This window comes from Malus domestica, chromosome 14, assembly GCF_042453785.1.
Source record: "Malus domestica chromosome 14, GDT2T_hap1".
Classification (NCBI taxonomy): domain Eukaryota; kingdom Viridiplantae; phylum Streptophyta; class Magnoliopsida; order Rosales; family Rosaceae; genus Malus; species Malus domestica.
Genome location: NC_091674.1, coordinates 18,687,185 through 18,711,293, shown reverse-complemented (window position 1 = coordinate 18,711,293; position 24,109 = coordinate 18,687,185). Strand labels below are relative to the sequence as shown.

General features: G+C 42.7%; 2 protein-coding genes across 2 annotated transcripts; one reads left to right on the top strand and one right to left on the bottom strand.

The window, feature by feature from the left end:
- The first annotated feature begins 401 nt into the window (after positions 1-401).
- On the top strand, positions 402-4,645 carry LOC114821054 (uncharacterized). Its single transcript, XM_029092838.2, has 3 exons — positions 402-642; positions 1,771-1,850; positions 2,003-4,645. Exon 3 carries the CDS (start codon positions 2,268-2,270, stop codon positions 4,272-4,274), a length of 2,007 nt encoding a protein of 668 aa, XP_028948671.1. The 5' UTR covers positions 402-642; positions 1,771-1,850; positions 2,003-2,267; the 3' UTR covers positions 4,275-4,645.
- A 470-nt stretch (positions 4,646-5,115) lies between these two features.
- Positions 5,116-9,253, bottom strand: LOC114821055 (aluminum-activated malate transporter 9-like). The gene is made up of 6 exons (XM_029092840.2): positions 8,695-9,253; positions 7,988-8,128; positions 7,593-7,868; positions 7,057-7,196; positions 6,807-6,953; positions 5,116-5,869 (listed from the first exon to the last, which is right to left on the bottom strand). Exons 1-6 carry the CDS (start codon positions 9,005-9,007, stop codon positions 5,246-5,248), a joined length of 1,641 nt encoding a protein of 546 aa, XP_028948673.1. The 5' UTR covers positions 9,008-9,253; the 3' UTR covers positions 5,116-5,245.
- Positions 9,254-24,109: the final 14,856 nt, after the last annotated feature.

Below are 24,109 nucleotides of genomic sequence, written 5' to 3'. Positions count from 1 at the left end.
ATGTAAGTAATCATCTTAGTAAGGAAACATATTTAAAAAAATGTTATCAGACTACGTATTAAAAAAAATTTCCATTCATTTGTCACAATAAAATTGTTAACAACAACTTAAACTCCAGCTCACTCGTTATTATCTTCATACCACATCAGCATGTCACGTTATTCATGAAATACATAATTTCTCATTTGGTTAGACATGGCTATGCACATTGTCAACACATGATCCAAGATTAGGAAAATATATTTTCCCCGTGCGGAAAATAGGGAAAGTAAAAAGAGAAAAAAAAAAGAAAAAAAGACCGAAGAGGCAACTTGTGTGAAAAAAATAGGAACCGTTGATTACCATGATTCTCTCTCTCTCTCCCTCCTGACAAGTAACCCTGGTTATATTTTTTACAACCCACAGTCGTCTGTCTTTCCACGTGCCTCCCCCCTTTTTTTATTAACACGCGCACCCCTACACCGCTTGCTTCGTCATTTCCGCATCTCCCCCCCCCCCCCCCCCCCTCTCTCTCTTTCTCTCTCTCTCTCTCTCTCTCTCTCGCCGACTCATCCACTCTCCAGCCGGCACCTCTCAAGAACCCTAAAACCTTGACGTCTACCTCGCACCGCCGCACCCAGTCGATTCCAATCCGAATCTGAGGTAATTACTGCGAAAATTTTCGTCGCTAATTCTCGGTTGGTGCTGTTATGGCCACGCTTGAACTCTGTTTTTGAAGTGTGTTCTCGGTTTTTTTGTTCCAATTTCTGGAAATTTTGGTTTTTTGTTGTAGTTTGGGTGAGAAATAAAAGGGGAGATTTTTGAAGAACTTTGCTTTCATTTGGCTATTAATTTTATTGTTTTTTAGTTAATCTATACATATTTGTATACATATACATATATATATATATATATATATATATATATATATATATATATTTAAAAAGAGTGGGTTTTGAGATGTTAGATTAAGCAACTGTTTGGCTGAGTAAGCTGAAGGAGTTTGAACTGGATTTTCTTGTCAGCCAAACAAAGCTTAGCTTGGCTCTGTTGATTTAGTTGGTGCCCCCACCCACCTCTATTTTATTTTAATTTTCACGTTTGAATGAATTTTTATGTGCCTTTTGTAGACTTGTTATTAGTATTACACAAATCTGCTGACAAATTTGCATTTTTTCCCGTTTTGTTTCGATTTATTTGCCAATTTATACCTTTCAATTTGTTTTCTGCTGATTTCTCTTATGGTTTGTGGGTTCCTATAAAAATTACGTTCAAATTGATATAATGATCTTTATATCTCTGTTTCGTATTTGTTTTTATATTTTGTGAAAGAATGAATTTGTTTTCGTGTATAGAATGAAACCGATTATGTTTTGTCTTTATTTGATGAACTGAGTTACTAATTGTTTCCTATAAATTCAGTGTTTGAATCTGTTCCGGAAGCATTCAAGTAGTTAGAAATTAATGGCTATTTATTCGTTAAATCATATATGTGTATATCCCCTTTCTTTTTTAGTTATTTGCCTGAAAAAGAAGGTTGGGAGTCTTGAAAGCCATTTGGGAAAGTCTCTTTGTTCGAATTAATGGCTATTTATTCGGTGTTTTTTGAGCTGTCATGTGAGAATTAATTGGTTCGATTTGTTTTTCTTTTAGGATCTTGTTTTTATCACCCTTCTTATTTTCTTGTCTGGCTACCAATTTTGCAAATGTGCTATAGTTGTTCGGTCATAACTGTCTATGTTACTGCATACTCTCTTCTTATGATAACCGGTTTTTTTTCCTGCTTTGTAGACTTCTGAGGCGCTGGTTTCTTTCTCTGCATATGATGATCTGCTTTCTTCTCAATTTGGAGTAGATCGAACTGATTCAAGGTTGTTATGATCACCCCTGTTGTTTCTTCTTACATTTCTATAGCTTGAACATTTTCTTATACTTGGAACTTTTATGACCTTTTTCTAATGCGCGGTGTTTTCACTTGTGAGATTTGGCTACTGTAGTATAATAACTCTTTACTCTTATGCAGGATGATTTATTGTCACAATGATGCTGTAAAGAAATCAAGTTTCCTAAGATTCATGTACTGCTGCAGTTGACCAGCAGAAGTTCGGTTTAAATTCTGTGGTCGAAATGGATCGGCGTGATACATCAGGATTTGTTAGTGGGGGTGGGATGTACTCTACCAGAGACATCTAACTCTAACTTTGTAGATAATGTTATTTAGCCCAGAAGTTGGCACTGTTCTTTTGCAATTCGATTAGGTCTCTGTAAATTATTTTAGTTGTTACTTAATGGACAATAGGTTGCAGAGTCTGAGTTTCGCTGCAAATTTTTCTTCAAATGCCTTCAAGATCTTGGGCAACTCCATGCAAGTTGGTGGAGCCGGAGGGGAGTATTCTGCAGATACTATCTTACGGCTTAATTCCCCTGGTTCTTCAATGCCTTACATGCCAAGCCCAAAAGGAATCAAACGGAAGTGGAGTTTGGTTGGTGGATCTTTGACCCAGCACGTTAGCTCTTCACTGGTGCTTGGGCTTGGCCGTTCAACGAGTTCCTCAGACAGCAAGGGGAGCTCAGCTACTGCTTGCACTACAATGTCTTCAACCAAAGAAATGGATGAGGAGTCCTCGATGGATTTTGAATTGGACTTTGCTCTTCATCTTGGAATTGAAAAGGTACCTAGCCCGAGGAAACCTGCTAAGAGTGCACTGGAACTGCAGCCCAAGGTTGACTTGGAGTTAAGTCTCTCCACTGGGTTGTCTGAATCTGAAATCGCTAGTGTCAATCCAAGCCCCGGCTCGGTCCTTTCAGGCATGGAGTTGCCATTGGCGACTGGTAGGGCCCAAAATGTAGATGGAGTAACTTCATTCCCTTTGAAGCGAAGGTTTTCCATGCAACCATTGCAGACTTCATTCAACCCAGGGGCTAGCGTCCTTTTCAATGAGGTTTCACAAAAGATTGACTTTACTGCTAGTGTTCCGGATCTCTCATCAAGCATGTTAACCACTCCAAATAGCTCAGTCACCTGTATTTCTTCTGGGATAACACAGAAACAACAGTCACAGCATCGCAGCTCTAATTCAAAGACATGCCAGGTTGAAGGGTGTGGAAAGGGTGCCAGAGGTGCCTCAGGCCGTTGCATATCTCATGGTGGTGGTAGGAGGTGTCAGAGATCTGGCTGCCACAAGGGTGCTGAAGGCAGGACAGTGTACTGCAAGGCCCACGGTGGTGGCCGGAGATGTGAATTCCTTGGGTGCACAAAGAGTGCCGAAGGACGTACAGACTTTTGTATTGCTCACGGTGGTGGCCGGAGGTGCAGTCATGAAGGTTGCAGTCGAGCTGCCAGAGGGAAATCAGGATTGTGCATCAGGCATGGTGGTGGCAAGAGATGTCAAAGAGAAAATTGCACAAAGAGTGCGGAGGGCCTTTCGGGCCTTTGCATCTCACATGGAGGAGGCCGTCGATGCCAAACTATAGGATGCACAAAAGGGGCGCAAGGGAGTACAATGTTCTGCAAGGCTCATGGTGGGGGGAAGCGGTGCACTGCTCCTGGTTGCACCAAGGGAGCTGAAGGGAGCACACCCTATTGCAAAGGCCATGGTGGAGGGAAAAGGTGTGCATTCCAAGGTGGTGGGCATTGTACAAAGAGTGTGCATGGTGGTACCAACTTCTGTGTGGCACATGGGGGTGGCAAGCGATGTGCCATGCCTGAGTGCACAAAGAGTGCGAGGGGACGAACTGACTACTGTGTCCGACATGGTGGGGGAAAGAGGTGCAAGTCTGAAGGGTGTGGTAAGAGTGCGCAAGGCAGCACTGACTTCTGCAAGGCTCATGGTGGAGGGAAGAGATGCTCATGGGGCCATCCGGGGTCAGTTTATGGTGGCCAAGCTAGCGCCCCTTGTAACTCATTTGCAAGGGGGAAGACAGGCCTCTGTGCCCTCCATAGTGGTCTGGTTCAAGATAACAGGGTTCATGGAGGTATTACTTTGGGACCTATGGTTCAAGACCCTAAACTTGGGAAGTCGGAGAAGATGAAAGAAGTAGTCATTGCTGACGACATGAATGTTGATGTGATGAATATCGTGAGTGGCATAAGGACTTCAGCAACTGGAGCTTATTCTGACTTGAAACATGGTGGTGAATCTTCAGTCCCCACGCTCGTGCCAGAAGGCAGGGTGCATGGGGGAAGTCTGATGGCTCTGTTGGCGGGTGACGGTTCAGATTCCAACGCAAACAGCATGGGAAGCAATCCATCTGGGCCAAAGAAGTCCTACATGATGCATCTGAACTGGATGTAAGGCTATTTCCTATCTTGTTCTTTGATTCGGTCTTGTGGTTGGCAAGTGTTTCTCAGGTAGTCAGCATGTCTGAGTGCTATGTTTCTTAGTTTGGTTTAGTCCTTTGATATACATTAGAAGTCAGTTCTCGTTCATTGGTTCGAATGGAGAGAACCCGTAAGCACTGAAAAGATGTTAGTGTAACAGTTGTTATGGGTATATCAAGGTAGGGCATAGTGTTAGAAGTTGGAGTCAGGTCATTGGTGTTCTTTCCTGTAAATATGTCTGTCGTTCCAGCAGTTTGTTTGTGAATACAGGTAAGGTTATACTGCCTGTAGGGTCGGTCAGTTTGTCAGAAATTCTGGTGCAATAAAAGCCTTTTTCTGAGATCATTGTCATCCGTCTGCCGTGTTTGGTATGCTTGTTTGTCTTGCAATTTAGTTGCTAATAAATTTTTGCTGTTTAAAGGTAATGCGATTTGATGGATAATTGGGAAATTGGCTGAAATGATAAATTTACAAATCCAATTTCACTTAATTGATCGGTACGTCGCCAATATTTGATTGATGCTGTTGGTATCTGATTTTAATGGATTTGTAAAATGATCGTTTCAGTCGATTTCCCTTAATGATTTTCGGTTCGCGACAAATTTGTGTTAACTCAGAACATGACATGATTTTATTTTTATTTTTGTTGAACAAACGATATTATCTATACTAAAGAGGCAAAAGGGCGACATGAATAAACATATGATTAGGATGGATTCATATACAAGAATTAGTAATCCTTTGGAGAAGTATTAAGAAGAAAATAAAACCGGTTAATGATGTATTATAAATAATCCTTTGGAAATAGGTCAAAATTATGGAACTTATTTCTGGATTTTCCTTTTTATTGAAACTGCAACACATATTTTACATGATTATTTTTGGTATTAAATCTGCATATGTGGAGCTTTTCCTTTGTATACCATAATATTCCCCCCTGTCAAGTTAGAATTTGGCCAGTTTAGAAAGCTCATCAACTGCTTCAACCAAGTGATCAAGCCTGGCCACAAACTCTATCAGCAGCGATGTGAAGTTGGCCAGGGACAACGCTGCAGTGCTTTCCAACGCCTTCATCCTCGGCAAGTAGTCTCCGGCAGATCCCTCTTCTTCAAAAGCATCAACCTGTCGAGGTGGCCACGAGTAATGCTGCCTCCTCGACTGCTTCCTCATCAGCTCATGGTAATTGTTAGGCTCCGGCTGCTGCTGCTGCTGCGTGCTTTGGTTTAGTTGCTGGCTCGAGTTCTTCTCGGGGCTATTGCTGCTGTCGAGATCAGCCAGTTGGCTGGCGGCATCGGAGAAGGTGTTCGACAAGGTTAGAGAGAGCCTGGTGAGTGGCTTGGAGTAGGTGTAGGTGTCCGGTGGTTCAGACGGCGATGTGAGGAGGTAAGAGTGTATGTCGATGGCGCGTTGGAGTCGCTCTGTTGAGCTGTGGAGTTTCTTCAGTAGGGATGTTCTGGTGCTTCTTTTCATGTCGCTGATGTCTTTACCCAGACTTCTTACCAGTTCTGCGGCGTGGTTCGTCGCATCTCGGATCTCCGATTGGAATGTAATCCGGAGGTTGTACGGTGCCTAAATACCAATCAATAAAAAAAAAATGCAAATTATCGACAAATTGTTTTACTAAAAGGATAATGTTAGGAAGATTAAAATTTTAAATCACATGATATCACCACTTAGAAATAAGCACGTTAATTAATATTTAAATATTAATTTAATCATTAACTACATCATTTGGTTTAAAATTTTGGCTTCCGTTGTATTACTGTTATTGAAATAATCTCTTTCATACTTTTTTGTCATAACCATTTCAATAAACCCAATTCTACCCATTGAAAACCAATTTTAACCAATTATATCTCGAAAAATCTTCTTTGTTTTTATCTCTTTTATCACGGTGCACAATGAAATATACCTAGTTGCACACAAGCTTCTCGAGTGAAAGTGTTTTAAGGCCCCACAATCCCCACTAACATTTGTTTGTTTTTTCTGAACAAATTCAATTGGGGTTGTGAATCAGGTCATAGGAATATCTTTACATGCTTGAGAACGACGTATCAAAACAAACCAGCTGATCATCGTCATGTTTTGTAGCACGCCACATAATTATTATTATAATTATTAAGATTATTATTATTCCTGGTCCCTAAATATTGGACACTAACAACACCAAGAGAATAAACACATCATATAACTTGTATCCTTTGATTCCCAGCCAGCTCTGAATTCTTTCCAAATATTCCCCAGCTTCTAATGGTGTGAGGGAAAAGAGTTTATGATTCAGGCCTATCTGATTCCATATTATATTTAGGCCTCAAAAATGTCAATTAAGTCATTTTTCCTTGTCGACATATCACAGTCTGAGTTTTGTGTAGAAAAATTTCTTTTATGTTTGTAATGAGTTGCATGTGTCAAACTGTGGTTTGCATGTAAGCAGTAACAACTCGTTACATTTGTTAAAAATCAAACTCAGTCTTCATGCATACACATGGAGAAGGAGAATATATACCTGAATTTCAGAGTGCAAAACTCCATGAAGTGCCATAACCTCATAAGCACAATATCTCAAAACTGCTGCCACTTTCACATATTCTGACCAGGGATAGAAGAAGTGCCTGAATCTGCCGTGCGGTGGCTCCCATTTTGCCGACACAGCCTTGCATTTCAAAAATATATGTTCAAACTTTTTGTGGTTAACTTTTAACTTTTAATTAATATTATAAAAACCAATTAATTAAACAAGTTTAATTAATTATTACCAAAACCTCCAGTTTTGCTGATGAGTTCAATGTGTTCCGGCACTTCCTATAAGCAGGCTCATCTGGAAACTCATCCATAACAGTTTTGGAGAATTCAGGGTGCACTGACCCATCATCTTCTAGATATTTCCTAACACATTCTGAGAACAATTATAAGAAACATATAAATGGTTATATTTCTCTCTACGTTATGATAAAATGCCATCATCTAATCCAAAATCAATTAACAAATAATGAATATTATAATTTGCTCTGATACTATGTTATAATGTGAATATTAAACTTAAAGAATCGCGTTATGTGTCAAGTGAAGTCTACTTGTTATATCAAATATTATGAACGGTTGATATATAATTAACATAATCAAGATGTGGTCCGAAAATGTAGTCCATGTCTAGCATGGGATTTACATGCATGGCATGTTCTTAGGTTTATGTATGTATGTATGTTGCGTGCACGTTATTATTAACATATAGGATTTGCAATTTTCACCGTGGTTAGAAATTAAAAATACTAGTCGATTATTTTTGGCATACCTTCAAGTGAGTCAGCCACCGAGTCAAAGTTGTTGACTAGCTCCTTATGCAATTGCTCACCAGCCCAAATAGGACAAACAAGCACATTCACTAAGACAGCTACAAACCCTCCGATGGCGATAGAGTAGAGTCGATCCATTGCTGTCCTCATCGGGTTTCCCATCGATAAGCGATACCCAGAAACAACGATCAAACAATAGGTGAAAAGTACGACCCTGAACCCATACTCATATGGCACGAGTGATGGCCACAACTTCATGAACGATGTAATGGTTCCTGCATAAATAATCAATTAATTCCAACAAAAATAATAAGTGTTTGATAATTTGATCAATTTCTATGTGTTTGAATGGCTTTTATGATCGTCATTTGGGGATATTCGATGTGCGACATACCGATTATAAAGATGCTAAAGCCAATGATGATAGGTTCAGCTACGCGTCCAGAGCTTAGTGCTACTTGAGCAACACTAATGGCCAAGACTCCGGCAAGCAAACTCCCAAGAGCTCGGTTAAATCCTCTGTTAAAAGTTGCACCTAGAACAACAATGATACATGTTACATGGGCTTCTATATATGAACTAAATAAGCGGTTTGGTTACATATCAAAGTATATATGATTGAAAAGAAAATATTTGCTTGGTGTTAGGTTCTAATATCAGCTATCACCGTCCATGATTTAATTTGTTTGGCGTTGGGTTACTACTTGACACATGGTATGTGTGTGTGTGTGTGTGTGTGTGTGTGTGTGTATATGGCATACAATTAATGGGTGTATTGCCTCACTATGTTTGACAAATATTTGGTCAATGTTACTCAATTTGATCAAATATCGACATTGTACTAGGTATTATATATTGGTATCCAAAATCAGCTATCACCGTCCATGATTTAATAAGCTAATTGATCTTAAATTACTTGCAAACATGCACACGTAATATGCATGCGTAGTTGGATATGCTTTTTTTACCATCCACATATATATTGTTACCTTAGCTAGCTAGATGTTAAGTAGTTAGCATGTACAGTATGAATTGGCATAAATATATGTGCTTATGCTTGCATGCATTGATTTTTATGTATGCATGTACGTACGTACGTACCGACTGTATATTCGAACATGATGGCAACAGTGAGGATAGACCAGATGATATTGGTGCCAAAAACTTCATAAGGTGCTCGGAAGAGTATAAGCAAAGACACAAGAAGCACGGCCAGCCCCACTTTCAGTGAGAATTTCACTCTGTTGCTATCTTCTCTGGCAAATTCCCAAACGTTCCACACCCAAGCCTTAAGGGAGAATCCTCCTCCTCCTCCTTCTCCTTCTTCTCCCTTGCTGGATTCATGCTGTTTGACTTTGGTCACAGAACAAGGGATGTTAATCTCAATATTATTACTACCCTTTTTTCCGTTCATTCTCCAATGAAGCAGTATAGCCTCCCCCCAAACTCTTCTATCAGGTGCTCCTTCTCTAAGAGCCTCGTATTGTCGAATTAATCGCTTATAATAAAAAACACTTTTTGAAGAAGCCGGGGAGAACTAGGGAGGAGATAGATCAAATTAAACTGCGAGAACAGAGTTGAGTGGTAGGATTTGAGGTGTGTTCATCAAAGGAGAAGAGAGTAGGTTTTAAAGAGGAGGGGTGGTAGCTATGTTTGATGGGCAAGTAGGTTAAAAAGTACGTCTAGTCAGGATGTCATATATACAAGAAGAGAATACAATACGACAATAATAGAAAAGAGAGAAAATGAAGCTAAACCCTGAGGATAAAAAGATGCTTAATTACAATAATACAGCCTGCACTGCATGGATAGAGAATTAGAATCTCAAATGCAGTTTTCAATCGCCAAACACGTTTTCTCTTCCAAATATCGACCTCGTGAAGGTGGTATTTACAGAAGTATATCAGTGTATTACTGACAATCTATATATATTTTTGTTTTCTGAAAATTTAACTTCTCCCCTCTAAACTCATTTTTTCTAGCCTATAACCTGTGGAGCCAAAAATATTCACTAGGCGACACGTGGATTTTTGGACAAAATAGGACAAAAATACCCTCGAGGCATACCGGGTCTCCTACACGCGAGCAGTGGAGAATCATCCATCAACCAAGTCAGGAGTACCCAAAATGGGTAACAATTCAAAACCTATTTCATATATGTTTTTACCTCATTTTTTCCTTATTCAATTAGCCATTTATTTCAAAAACCACCAAAACATTCATTTTATGTTTAAATAGCCAAATAAATTGGCTAATTAAACCTAAATTAAACCTAAAAACCCTAGCCACCTCCTAACTCTATAAATAGGCACCTATTCTCATCAAAAAATCAATTCCAACACTTTGGCAAAAATCCCAAAATTCTCTAAACACTCTTTCTCTCTAAATTCTAACTTTGGCATCGGAGGTTCTTCGGCCAAAGCCCCCCCCCATTCATCGTGGGCGCGTGAGGCTTTTGGCCTTAACCTAAGGTGCTAGTTGTTTTGTAGGTGCAAATCGTCCAAGATCGAAGAGGAGAAAATTTGCATCCACAAATTGGTGCTTTCATTGAGAGTTGAAATCCATACTCGTAGAAGACTCTCGCACAAAAAGGTTTTTTCTTTATTTTCTAGTCCATTTGAATATTTTTCATACGTTCTTATTATTAGAATTTTTTACTTGCAAAGGTTCTGTGATAAAACGTATAAATAAAATATAATGGCTAGAAATTTAAAAAATTCCACAAGTGAAAATTCTAATGTTCAAGAAATGGGATTGCGGAGATCCGTGAGGCTAAATGCGACAATAAGGGGAGCGGCATCATCATCACGAGCTTCCACCATGGGAACCACCGTGGTGGCTACCTCGGTAGCCACCCGCCGCGAGGTCCATGGTGCCTTCACCACGGCCACCATGGGAACCACCACGGTGGCTACTTCAGTAGCCACTCATGGCGAGGTCCATGGAGCCTTCACCACGGCCCGGAGATCCGTGAGGCAAAATGCGACAATAAGGGGAGCGGCATCATCACCACAAGCTTCTACCATGGGAACCACCGTGGTGGCTACCTCGGTAGCTACCCGCGGCGAGGTCCATGGTGCCTTTACCACGGCCACCATGGGAACCACCGCAGTGGCTACTTCGGTAGCCACTCGTGGCTACTTCGGTAGCCACTCGTGGCGAGGTCCATGAAGCCTTCACCACGGCCCGAGCCGTGCCATCCAAGGCTCACGGTACCAAGACCACGATCCAAGCCGTGCCATCTAAGTTTACGTGGACCCAAGCCCAAGCCTCGCATTCACATGCACCGCCCATTGAGCAGCCTGCTCCCGTGATCCAGCCTGCTCCCGTCAAGCAACCCACTCTCACGGCCCAACCTGCTCCTGCCGAGCAGCCTGCTCTCGTGACCCAGCCTGCTCCCGACGAGCAGCCCACTCTCACGGCCCAGCCTGCTTTCGTCGAGCAGCCCACTTCGGTGGCCCAGCCTGCTCCTGCCAAGCAGCCCACTCCCGTGGCCCAGCCTGCTCCTGCCAAGCAGCCTGCTCTCGTGACCCAGCCTGCTCCCGACGAGCAACCCACTCCGGTGGTCCAGCTTGCTTCCGTCGAGCAACCCACTCCTGTGGCCCAGCCTGCTCCTGCCAAGCAGCCTGCTCTCGTGACCCAGCCTGCTCCCGACGAGCAGCTCACTCCCGTGGTTCAGCCTGCTTCCGTCGAGCAGCCCACTCTCACGGCCCAACCTGCTCCTGCCGAGCAGCCTGCTCTCGTGACCCAGCCTGCTCCCGACGAGCAGCCCACTCTCACGGCCCATCATGCTCCAGTGGCTTTCCAAGCAGCCCAAGTCGACCCAAGACTATCTCAACCATCCGGACCTACCATCGAGCCGGGGGCATTCTCACCACATTTTTTCGTAGATTTGACATTTCCCAACTCAAATCTCGCGCCCGGAGTCTACCACCTTTCCACTGCCCAAGGAGGCGCATTCCTTCCAAGCTCTTCCAATCCAAATGGCGAACAACACTTGTCTCGACAAGTCATAGAGTTGACGAGCGCCCTTGCACAACAGAAAACCTTGGTGAATCAACTTTTGCAACGTATCGGGATCCAACGTGCCCCGGACGAGGTATCCCAAAGTAGGACAAGGGCAGACGAACATTTCCAGCAGCGTCCCGATAAGCAGCCACTCGACCAGCCACGAGCCGAACGTTTGGGCAGTGTACATTCCCGTCTTAGAGCGCGAAGGAGCATGCACTCTCGACTAGGCCCACGGAGGAGCATACATTCACGGTTGGGGTCATACTCCGATAGTCAACATGAGCAACCTTCCGGGCAAAGTGTCTATTCGCAGCTAAGCCCACAAGGAGCGTCTTCCACCTCACATCAGAGTAGGCAGCACGACGGACGGAGAGAAGTAGTCACTCAATCCAGCTCAAGTTCAACCAGCAGCCTGCGAAGAACTCGTTCGCCTACTAGGAACTCACCACATGCACTGCATCTGCGGCATAGACGAGCCAAACACATGGAAGAGCAGCCTAGACCAGCAAGTCATGACTGGGGGCAGCCGAGAGCTTTGCTACCCCAACAAAGGTAAATTCAGGAAGAAGTAGAGAGACTCTTGACCAAGCAATTGCATGATTTCCAACGCAACGAGGTCACCGACGAGGCACTACGACGGAACATAACCAACATAAGCAGGTCACCCTTCACGGAGAAGATCGAGCAGGCAGAGCCTCCACGCGAGTTCAGCATGCCACATTTCACATCTTTCAAAGGGGATGAAGACCCGGAGAGACACTTAAAACGTTACCAAAGCGCAATGATCCTTTATCAAAACAACGATGATCTCATGTGCAAGATATTCGCCACCACTCTACAAGGCGAGGCGCAAGATTGGTTCTACACCCTGCCGCCACAATCCATCCGAAATTTCTATGAACTTTCTTTGGTTTTCACCAAAGAATATTCATCTTATCGCTCGATCAAAAAGAAGTCTGACCATTTGTTCGAAGTCAAGAAAAACCCAAAGGAATCGCTTCGCGACTATGTGAGGAGGTTCAAAGTAGAGAAGGCAAAAATAGTTGGATGCAACGACTCGATAGCTAGAGCAGCCTTCCAAAAAGGACTTCCAGCAGACCACCCGTTATTCGGAAAATTGATCATGAAAGAGGATCTAACTCTAGCAGACTCTTTTGCTTTGGCAGAGAAGCATGCACTTTGGGATGAGGCTCGCCAATGCACATTCAAGAACCTGAAGAAGTACCCGACATCACCTCCCTAGAAGCAGCGGAGGACTTATTCGCATGTTTGACGGTATCTAAAGTAGGAATAAGCTCTACCATCATGCGAGAAGAGCTGGGGGCCCGACTACCTATATTCCACAGTTTAAAAGCTCTCCTCGATGCTATCAGTTGTATTCCACAGTTTAAAAGCTATCATTGATGTTATCAGAAATTCAAAAGCTAACTTTGGCGATTGTTGTTGTAACCTAAAAGCTTAAGTTTTACCTTCAAACGCACGCAGTCATCCTAATGACGTACTATTCTGCCCAATCCAGACGCGCGACGATAAAGGCGTAGACCCTGGCGGATGTAAAGTTTTTTAACGAACGCAACACTGGAAGGACACACTCGAAAGCAAGTTTTGTCCTCGTCACCCTAAAATATTCTACATAGGAGCAACATGTACCGGCAGTTAAGTACCATTTCTTGCTGCGCATCACACGGCCCTAGCCGACCCTTGCTCAATGATTCAACTCTAGAGTGGCCCAATACCGGCAGTTGAGCATCTCCTGTTGCGTATGACATGGCCCCATCTCCACAGCTCCCTACTGCATCTTCACGCCGAGCCTAGGTGACGCAACAGAGCGGCCCAACGATGCCTCAGAAGTAGCCGAGCACACTCTAGCTGCGCCTACTTCACCCGATGGAGACTTCTGGCATTTGCATGTCGACGACGCAGAAAAGCCTTCATCACTGCCGGTAGAGAAGGCTCCAAAAAGATGGATCCCATCTAGGAAGGTCCGTACAAGATCAGCAGAGTAGGGGACAAGAGTAATTACACCCTCACCACCATGAAGGGGCAAAAAGATTGAAAAGAAATGGATGGCCTACAATCTGAAGAAGTACCATGTGTGACCTCCCGCTACATCAAAACCCGAAGACTCAATAAGCTCGACGGGCACCACCTCACAAGCTGAGGACTATCCAGTTGTTATGCAGTTCCTACCTTACAGCTAAAGTTCTCGTTCGTTTCACTCGTTTTTCAATGAGGAATTTAGAAGTAATCACAACTTGGCTTAGCTGCATGCTTACAACAACTAATCACTCTTGCACTTCAAAAGAAGACTGCGCCCTTCTTAGGGACTCATCGCAGGAATTGCGCCCCCCGAGGGACCAACCATGCTCTCCAGTGCGAGAGGGTAAACCAATTCTCCGACACCCATATGGGTCAGCTCTCCAAGACGAGAGGATAAACTTTACACTCCGAATATCCAGACGTGGATGAGTCTGGCTGCCCTAGTATAACTAGATGCACGATGGCTTGCGCCGGGATTCCTAGAAGTAGCCGCAATGGTCTTTTTCAAGGCTTAGCTAACTGAAGGATTTTGGGTCTCTTGGCCTAATCCGTGGGGAACCGGGCCCTAGAGACGGAGAGGGCACATTACGCAGTACATCCGATGGACGGCTGCCCTGGAATCCTAAAGCTGCTACCGAGTGCACTAAGGTAGCCTACGGATTCCGGAAGACTGCCTACGGCTTGCCCTTCGAGCAGTGAAGCCACACTAGACTTATACAACCGCACATTCTTGTGAAAGGTTAAACAAGCTAGCGCGCATATACGAAGTTTTATCCATTGCCGACATGCTACGTAGTCGATAAGCTTCACCTCTGCCAAGCGCGGAACAACCTACACCAAGTCCTAAAGTGTTGTGATACTTGCTACGCAACCTACGGAATTGAAGAAAGTCAAGGTTAACAGCCTAGTGGTTACACGGACTTGTCTGCTTCTGTAAGTAAGGCATCCGGCTGCCAACCCTATGGCTAACAACTTTGCAAAGTTCTACACCAACACCTACGGCTGCATAGGCTACGTGAGTTTGTCTGCTTATAAAAAAGTAGCATGCCTGCCACTGGTCCATCAAGTCTAAAGGTTAGGGCATGAACAAAAGAAGTGAAGATGAAGAAAAACGAAGGAAAACATGTTTATAAACAACTAGCAAAGGCCGAAGGAGTTCAAGCAAAACAAAAGCTACAAGGAAAAACAAAGAAAATCCTAAAGGCTACCTAAAATACTACACTACAGCAGCTTGGACATCCCACGACTACTCAGTCGCCACACCTTCAACAGCCGTAATGCTCTTAGCAGCGGCATCATCCGACGCTTCACCCCTGACTGCCCAGCCTGGGCACTAACTTCTCCAACTACTTCACCAATGGAAGCCTTAAAAGTAAAAGCAAGCAAGTCTTCCGGAGAAATAGAGAAGGTCTTAAAACCTCAAGCCCATCATTCTCATCCTTCAGCTGCTCATTCTTCTTAAGCAGACTAACACGGACGCACTGCAACTCATCCACTACCTTCTTAGCATAAGCAGCGAAACGAAGCTCAGAAACTGCAAACTCAAGATCTTAAATCTGAGGTATGTAACATCCAATCTCCTTCTATGCACTTTCATGCTTAACTTGGATCGCGTCAAGCCTAGTCTTCAAGTCAACGATCTTTTGGCGAATGGTCCCAAGCTGCAAAGGAGTGGGGGCAGACATATGAGACCCCTTCAAAGCAACGAGCTCAGAATTTGCCATAGTATTTGCCGTCTCCTTAGTAGCCTTGCTATATCTGCATCATAGCAAGTAGAGAAGTCATTCTATAATTGGGTCGTATGCTTCGCAAACGAGCTTGGGCAAACACCTTTCTAACGTCATCAACAAACTTGGCACAAGCATCCATGTTTTCAAGAAATCTGGTTTCAAAAGCACATAGATCTCAGCAGCCTCCCCATAAGCAGGCTTAATGGATTTCTCACAGCTGCCTACGTGAGCAATCTCTTCATTCCCAGCAGGCGAATTAGTCTCAACAACATAAGGAATGGGCCTTGATGCCACTTTAGCAGCAGAGTCAACCTTATCGCTTTTCATAATAGCAAACCTCTCCAAATGCGCCACATGCTCAAATCTAGCAGCCTCATTTTTCGTCCCCTTGGAAAAAGTCAAGTCAATCACAAGCCTGAAGGCAGTCGGCGAACCCGTGCGAGCGAAATAAGCCTTTGGTTTTTTCTCAGCCGGCATCTCTTGAGCAGGTAGGGAAGATCCATTTTCCTACCTTCACTTGTAGCAAGATCCACAACAGTGATTGGACGAGCCAATGCATCTGCCTTGATCCTACTCACCTCCTCTTTCGGGAGCAGCCCACATTTCTCTCAGCGAATAGGACTAAGCAGCCAACGACATTTATGGTACTCAGCAGGGGAGCTCAACCAGCATTCCAGCAGGCAGAAGGCCTGCATACCCAACATTCCAGCAACCCATGAGGCCCACAATCTCCTCATTTCTCTCAATCGCCAGCCTGGCCCGAGTCAAGTCCAAGAGCCCAAAGGACATGAGCCATGCGGCTCGCCTAGCACTGCGCCCCAGCGCCACAATCTGCGACCCCAGCCGCACAAGCTGCCCTTGGCTCAAGCCAAGCCAAGTTTGCCCAAGCAGTGGTCCCTGCCACGACATCTCCTCGGCCCATGCCGAGCCAACTCCTGGCCCCTGCCAGCCGACGTACTGCACCACCCCGACGGCTGCCCCGCAATAGCACTAATCCAAGAAGAAGGCAAGAAAAATTAAATTTTTCTTACATCGGTGCGGCACGGAGAAGATGAAGAAATCAACGAAAGACGGTCCTTTGCACGGGCAAGATGTAGAAGATTGCTAGAGGAGGGGGAAAAAATATCCTCTAACTTTCTCTCTCTTGTGGGGTAGAATAAATTGCTCTCCAAAGTTGATTTAATAACCCACTTAAGGTGGACTTAAATAGGCTTTGAGAGAAGTTTATTTCCCTTTCCTAGAAGGGCCTAATTTCCAATTAAAGAGAGAATCAACATCAAAATAAGAAGCAATCCTACGTTTCCTAAAGCAAGAAGATCTCTACACCTGCTGCCCTTTCCTACGAGCAGCCCAACAGGTGTGGGGGCATTTGTGGAGCCAAAAATATTCACTAGGCGACACGTGGATTTTTGGACAAAATAGGACAAAAATACCCTCGAGGCATAACGGGTCTCCTACACGCGAGCAGTGGAGAATCATCCATCAACCAAGTCAGGAGTACCCAAAATGGGTAACAATTCAAAACCTATTTCATATATGTTTTTACCTCATTTTTTCCTTATTCAATTAGCCATTTATTTCAAAAACCACCAAAACATTCAGTTTATGTTTAAATAGCCAAATAAATTGGCTAATTAAACCTAAATTAAACCTAAAAACCCTAGCCACCTCCTAACTCTATAAATAGGCACCTATTCTCATCAAAAAATCAATTCCAACACTTTGGCAAAAATCCCAAAATTCTCTAAACACTCTTTCTCTCTAAATTCTAACTTTGGCATCGGAGGTTCTTCGGCCAAAGCCCCCCCCCATTCATCGTGGGCGCGTGAGGCTTTTGGCCTTAACCTAAGGTGCTAGTTGTTTTGTAGGTGCAAAATCGTCCAAGATCGAAGAGGAGAAAATTTGCATCCACATAACCTATCATATTATTTTTATCTAAATAAAACCCAGTGATTAGGATCCAGCAAAACAACTTACCAATTAAGTTTAAATTCCGCAAAATCATTATTGTAGTGTGTGTATGTTAATATAGAAACTAATATGGAAGGTTTTGTAATTTGGTTGTAATTGATCACGTGCATTCAAGTTTGACAAGGTCTTTCGCCAAAGGCAAATTTAAACTACGTTATTGCTAGCACATTGTAAGGCTTAGCTCATTTCCCTATCACCTTAGAGTAGATAAGAAAAAAAATAATGGATAGACTATTTTGATAAAATTAGGGTTAATCAAACTGAAATTAAAAATTTTTTAAAAAAATCCCAAATTAATTTCTACATCTATTAGAACCATATTTCATGGCTACAGACCTTGTCAAACTTTCAGAACACATTGCAAATCATTTATCATGGGACTAAAAACAGAGTCATCATCCCCTTGGCCCTTCATGGCTGCCAATACCAAAGCAGCATCTCCTTTAAACTGAATCTTCACTTCCACCGTGTAAAGGTTCTTGACCAGCAGGATAGCTTGCCGAGCTGCAGTGAATTCAGCATGCATAGCAGAATTGGTCATCTCAATTGGACATGCTACAACGACAATAAACTCTCCCAATTGCTTTCGAAGCACCACCCCAAAGCCTCCCCGATTTTCTCTGTGACTCCATGCTCCATCGAAGTTGCACTTTACCCATCCCTCCGCAGGCTTCCCCCACTTCTGAGGCTCTCATCTTACCTTATTCGCTTATGGCTTATGCCATTTGTGGAACTCCTGCATCCAACCTTCAGTTCGAAGCACAATCTCGAGTTGAGGTAGAGCCTTGTCGTTCCATAGAACCTCATTCATATGCTTCCACAGAGACTAAATCAACATTAGACATAGATCAAACCCCAAAGCAGGACCCTGTATATGTAGATTGGCTAACCACCACATAAAAGTCTCTCAGTGCCCAAAATCTACCCGTAAGACCAAGCCTCAAAACCACACCGTTCTAGCTACATGACAATCACACAAGATATGCTCCGTTGATTCCATCTGGCAACCACAAACTACACACCCCTCCTCTATTGTCACTCTCCATTTACAAAGATTCAACCTTGTAGGCAGAGAATCCAAACATGCACTCCAAACACAAATCATCACTTTCCCAGGAACACAAGCATTCCACAACTTCTTCCATAGCTTATCCCCAATATTACTAGAAGACGAAGAAGAAGAACCTGTTGCCCCTTCCCCATTAGCTACATTTTGACCTCGTGCAACATGATATGCACTCCGAACAGTAAACTTCCCATGTCGTTCATAATGCCAAACCCAAGGGTCAGCAATACCCCGTAAGCTAATATGAATCCCTCGAATTAATTCACTTCTTCTTGAGATAAGAGCTCATTCAACAACTGAACATTCCACTACTTCGACTTCAACCAAAATAATCCCTCCACCATGGCCTCATCATCCCAATGTACCAATGGCGGGGTCAAGATCCGGAAACAAGACTCCCTCGGCACCCAACTATCTTTCCATATACGAACCTTCTTCCCATCACCCAACTGCCATGGAAGTCCCTTTTGAAGCATCGGTCTTGAGGCTGCAATACTTCTTCAAACATATGAACTATTAGAGGTCACCCGAGCTTCTAGAAAATTTGTTGTAGGAAAGTAACGGGCCTTGAATACACGATACACAAGGGCCTCAGGATCATGCAGAAAGCGCCATGCTTGCTTGGCCAACAAAGCCAAGTTAAACGCATAAAGGTCTCTAAATCCAAGACCTCTCATGCTTAGACTTACACAAAACCCTCTAGTTAAGCCAATGTATTTTCCTTTTACCCGTATCTCCACTCCACCAAAACTTAGCTATCATCATGTTCAACTCCTCACAAAACAATTTTGGGAGCAGGAAACATTGCATGAAGTACATAGGTAAAGCTTGAGCCACCGTCTTCAGTAATAACTCACGAACCACGCTACTCAAAAGACCACCTCTCCAACTTTGTAACTTTTTCCACACCTTATCTTTCATATACGCGAAAGTTTCATTCTTAGACTTCCGAACTAATATCGGCAATCCTAAGTATTTATCATGAAAATCCACTCTCCTTATCTCGAGGCAGTCAGAAAATAACTGATTATCATAAGTACTGAGATTGGGGTTGAATGAAATACAACTCTTCTCAAAATTTACCACTTGTCCAGACGCCAATTCATACTTTCGCAACACTTGTTTAATATTCTGACACTCGCTAACGGTACCTTGAGCAAAAAGAAAGCTATAATCAGCGAAAAACAAATGGTGGATGCTAGGAGCAGCGCGACAAACTTTGATTCCTTGTAAATCTCCATCAAGTTCTGCCCTTGTCAATAGTGCCGAGAGCCCCTCTGCACACATAACAAATAAATAGGGGGATAGAGGATCCTCTTGCCTTATTCCTTTTTCTGGATGCATATAACCCACAGGGTCACCATTCAACTTAAAAGAATAAGTCATCGTTGAAATACACAACATGACCATATGGACCCACCTATCAGAGAATCCCTATTGATGCATCATAGCCTCGAGAAACTTCCATTCCACACGATCATATGCCTTAATAATGTCCAACTTCAACGCCATAAGACCATTGGACCCCGAAGACCATTTATGCATATAATGAGCAACTTCAGCAGCTACCAAATAATTATCATAAATTAACCGGCCTGGGATAAAAGCACTATGGTTGGAGAAATAACATGCGGAAGAATAAGCTTCAACTTGTTCATAAGAACTTCGCCACTATTTTGTACAAACTAATAGGGCAAGGTTGTGTCATCAACATAGCATCCTTGACTTTGGGGATTAACGTAACATGGGTATAATTAATTTTCCGAAGAATGTGACCGGATAGAAGCATAAACCGAACCCCATTACAAATGTCCTTACCACCACACTCCAATTATTTTGATAGAAACCCAGGGACATACCGTCCGGTCCCAGCGCTTTCATATGATGCATCTAAAACACTGCACCTCATCCGTAAACGGGCTATCCATGGAATTATTCATCTCCTTCGTCACCTTAGGCATGATATGGCATAAAATATCATCAAAGTTCTCCACTCCATTTGAACTAAAAAGTTTTGTGAAATACGACACCACAACCTCCTTCGTCCCCCTACGATCCTCACGCCAACACACATTATCATCCATTAACCCGTATAAACAGTTACATTTTTGTCTCCTATTAGCCTTTTGATGAAAATATTTGGTATTGCGGTCCCTAAGTTTAACCCAATTTTTCTTCGATCTTTGTCTCCAAAATTGCTCCTCTTGTTCAAGCAATATGTTTAACTTTCCAATGAGCTCATTTTTTCTGCTCGATAGACTCATCTATGAATGGTTGTCCCAACAAACTCGTAAACTTATCCTCCACCTCCCTAATCTCTCTTGGCCCCGACCTTACATTGCTACGAGCCCAGTTATTGAGCTTCATCTGCATCATCTTAATTTTCTCGGTAACCTGGAACATTGGCGAGCCCTTCACATCATGGTTCCACCCATCCTGTATCGCTTTAGTACAACCCTTCTACATATGCCAACCTTCCTCATAACGAAATTACTTCTTCCCTCGGATTGGGGTGCGTCCTAACCAATTAAGCAAGACCAGCACATGGTCTGACGAAGTCTTGTTTAAATGTTGCACTTTAAAATGAGGGAACAACTCCATCCATTCTTGATTACGTAAAGCTCTATCCAACCTTACCTTGATTCCACCTCATTTTGTCGTAAACCACGTAAACTTATTGCCTGAGAAACCAAGGTCCAATAGTCGACAATGCTCCACCGTATCCCGAAACCCTTCCATTTGTCTTTCTTGTCAAACATTGCCTCCTTCATGCACATTGGCTTGGAGGATTTCGTTAAAGTCACCAATGCATAAACAAGGTTTGGAATCATTGCCTATAAGAGTCTCCAAAAGCCGCCAGGATTTATACATGTCACATGTGGTTGGATAACCTTAAAAAGCAGTAAATATCAAATAGACTTTATCTCTCGGAACACCCATATCAAAATCAACATGGTTTTGAGAATAAGATCTTAAACATAACTTTATTTCATCCTTCCAAAGAATACATAGCCCCCTTGAACTACCTTGACTATCAACTGTAAAACTATGATCAAAATTCAGCTTTAAACGTAAACGGTCAATGTAACGAGAATTACTTTTTGTCTCACACAAGAACACTACAGTGGGATCTTGACTGGATATTAAACGTTGGAGTGCATGAACTGCCCTGAGGTTCCCAAGCCCCTGACAATTCCAACTTATATAACTCATTGTTGACGGTGGGGTTGACCCCTGTCAACCTCTGTCGATGAACTGGACAACACCGAACTAGAATCTAACCTTCTACGACCTCTACACTGAACCACCACTTCCTCATCTTCTCGAGTTAACCTTTTTCTTAGCGCAGGGAACATTGCACCCTCACGGTCCCGTGCAATAGGTTGTGTGATAGTCGACGAGAGACTCCCTCCACGTCTTCCTCTTCATAATCTCCTTTTCCTGACTCTCTGATGATGCTCGATAATAGGCATGAGATTGAAAGGATTTAACCTGAGCCCGAATTCTCACCCATTGGTACTGCTAGACCCCATTTTGCCTACTAATCTTATTCCGCCCTAGCAAGCCCATATGCTGACCCAACATAATCTCACCTCCACCCCGAGGACCAATAGAATTCACCTCTAGCCTGTTAATAGCATTACCTATCCCCCTACCTACTGAGTTCGAATAAACCTGACTGTCATCCCCGTACGCTGCAGGCAATGCATTCAAATCAAACCCAAACAAGGTCAACCCCACTTCTACCCAATCTAACGGGATTTGCTGAGCTGACATAACTGTTATAGAATCTTCCCTCATCTCCTCCATGTCAACCTCCGCATTCAAATCAGGGATATCAATATCATCATTGATGATGGCATCATCCATCGCCCCCCCTACGACGATTCTCGTTAAGTGACTATCAGCCATCACCGGAAACTCCTCAAGCGCTCCGTGCTGCTCCTTTGTTGCATTATTCGAACTTTCCCTGTCCTCCACATGCGGCGGCACAGTTATAGACCATCCCTTTGATCCATCTAAACCAAACCGCTTACCTAGGGACCTCTTATAGTTATCCCCTAACACATCATTTTGGAACCATCATCCATACCGTTTCGCAAGGTCATCCTTATTCTTACCTTTGAACTGCACACACTGCTCTTCCATATGTCTAATGATCCCACAAATGAAATAGGTAACTGGGACTTGAAATGCATGTGATCAGTTACAACCATATTACAAAACCTTCGTTATTAGTTTCTATATTAATACACACATTGCAATAATGGCTTAGTGGAATTTAAAAAGAGAGAAAAACTAGCACAAACTTAATTTAGTAAGTTGCTTAGTTGGATCTTAATCATTGATATTGGAGGGGAGAAGTTATATATTCAGTTGTTTTCATGGTGAAACCTCAACTTCTGTTATGTTTTCAGAGCATATTAGCACAAGTCTGAAGCTCAACAGCTACACGTGCTCCAAGTTACTCAATTTGTGTTGTCCACATAATAAACTTGAAAATACGTCTCACATAAGGGACATTTGAAAATGAGAAGAAACGTCTCACAATGGAAAAGTTTACGAAACCTTGCATGCCCTTAATTATAAGGTTACTCCCTATATATATTGCTAATTTTAGTGAACCGTCAACTTACCATGCTTACCATGTCATTCAGTGTTGGTAAGATATAATTGAGAAATAGATATAAACTAAAACTTTACGATAAATATATATATATATATATATGAGACGGCCAGTAAACACTATTCTATAATCCCCTTGATAATTTGGTCAGTGTTACTGTAGAATTATCAGAGAGACGGGCCATACGGCCCACTTCCAACAACACCGATATTGTCCCCACTTAACCACCTGCACAATCCGTCAGGTGTGGGGTTTTATCACAAAAGACCTCGGTATTAGTTAGAGTGGGGTTAGGATATTTAAACTCTTCTTTTTGTCATTGATACGGTCGATGTGGGACATTTCAACAGTTACTTCACAAACTATTGCTGTAATTTACTCGAATGAAAATTTGTCTTTTTCTCTTGAGATCAGCAGTGATGTGTATTGAGGGGGAAAAAAAGGATTTGAATAGGTCATCACTTTTGTTAAAGGAACGTTCCTTAATATTTACCTAGAAGGTAAAAGGTGAACTGAAACAACAGGAATATTGTATAGAACAAAGAACTCAGAAGCTACAACTCGTTTCACAAGGAAGCCTCTTTGCGATCTTTCTTTGCAGCAGGAATATTTCCTAGGATGTGGATAGGTGATCAATGGTTGCTCATTGTTCTGGTATATGCACAAGTTGTCAAAATTATTATATCAAAGAATTTTCTATATCCCTAATAATCTTCAGACTTCAGCATGCATTCTCTGGTGGCTGCTTTTCTATCCCTTTGCCTCACCTCAATGATTTAAGCATAAAGATCTTCTTTCTTTCCTCTTAATTAACATAATCCTTAGTATCCAGTTAGCTATCCCTCTTTTACTTTATCATATTTCATCCTTTTATGCCTGATTTATTCCTTAACTTTGACATATGTAGAAATATATGCCATGATTCTTTAATTACTATAACCATACACTTCATTTCAGTTACATCTTGAGGAATATATTCGAGGAATAAAATGACGTAAATGCATAATTTACGTGTACATTACCATGAGAAGTGATTAAGAGTAGCTGACTCGATGGCCAAGCGAGTGAGTG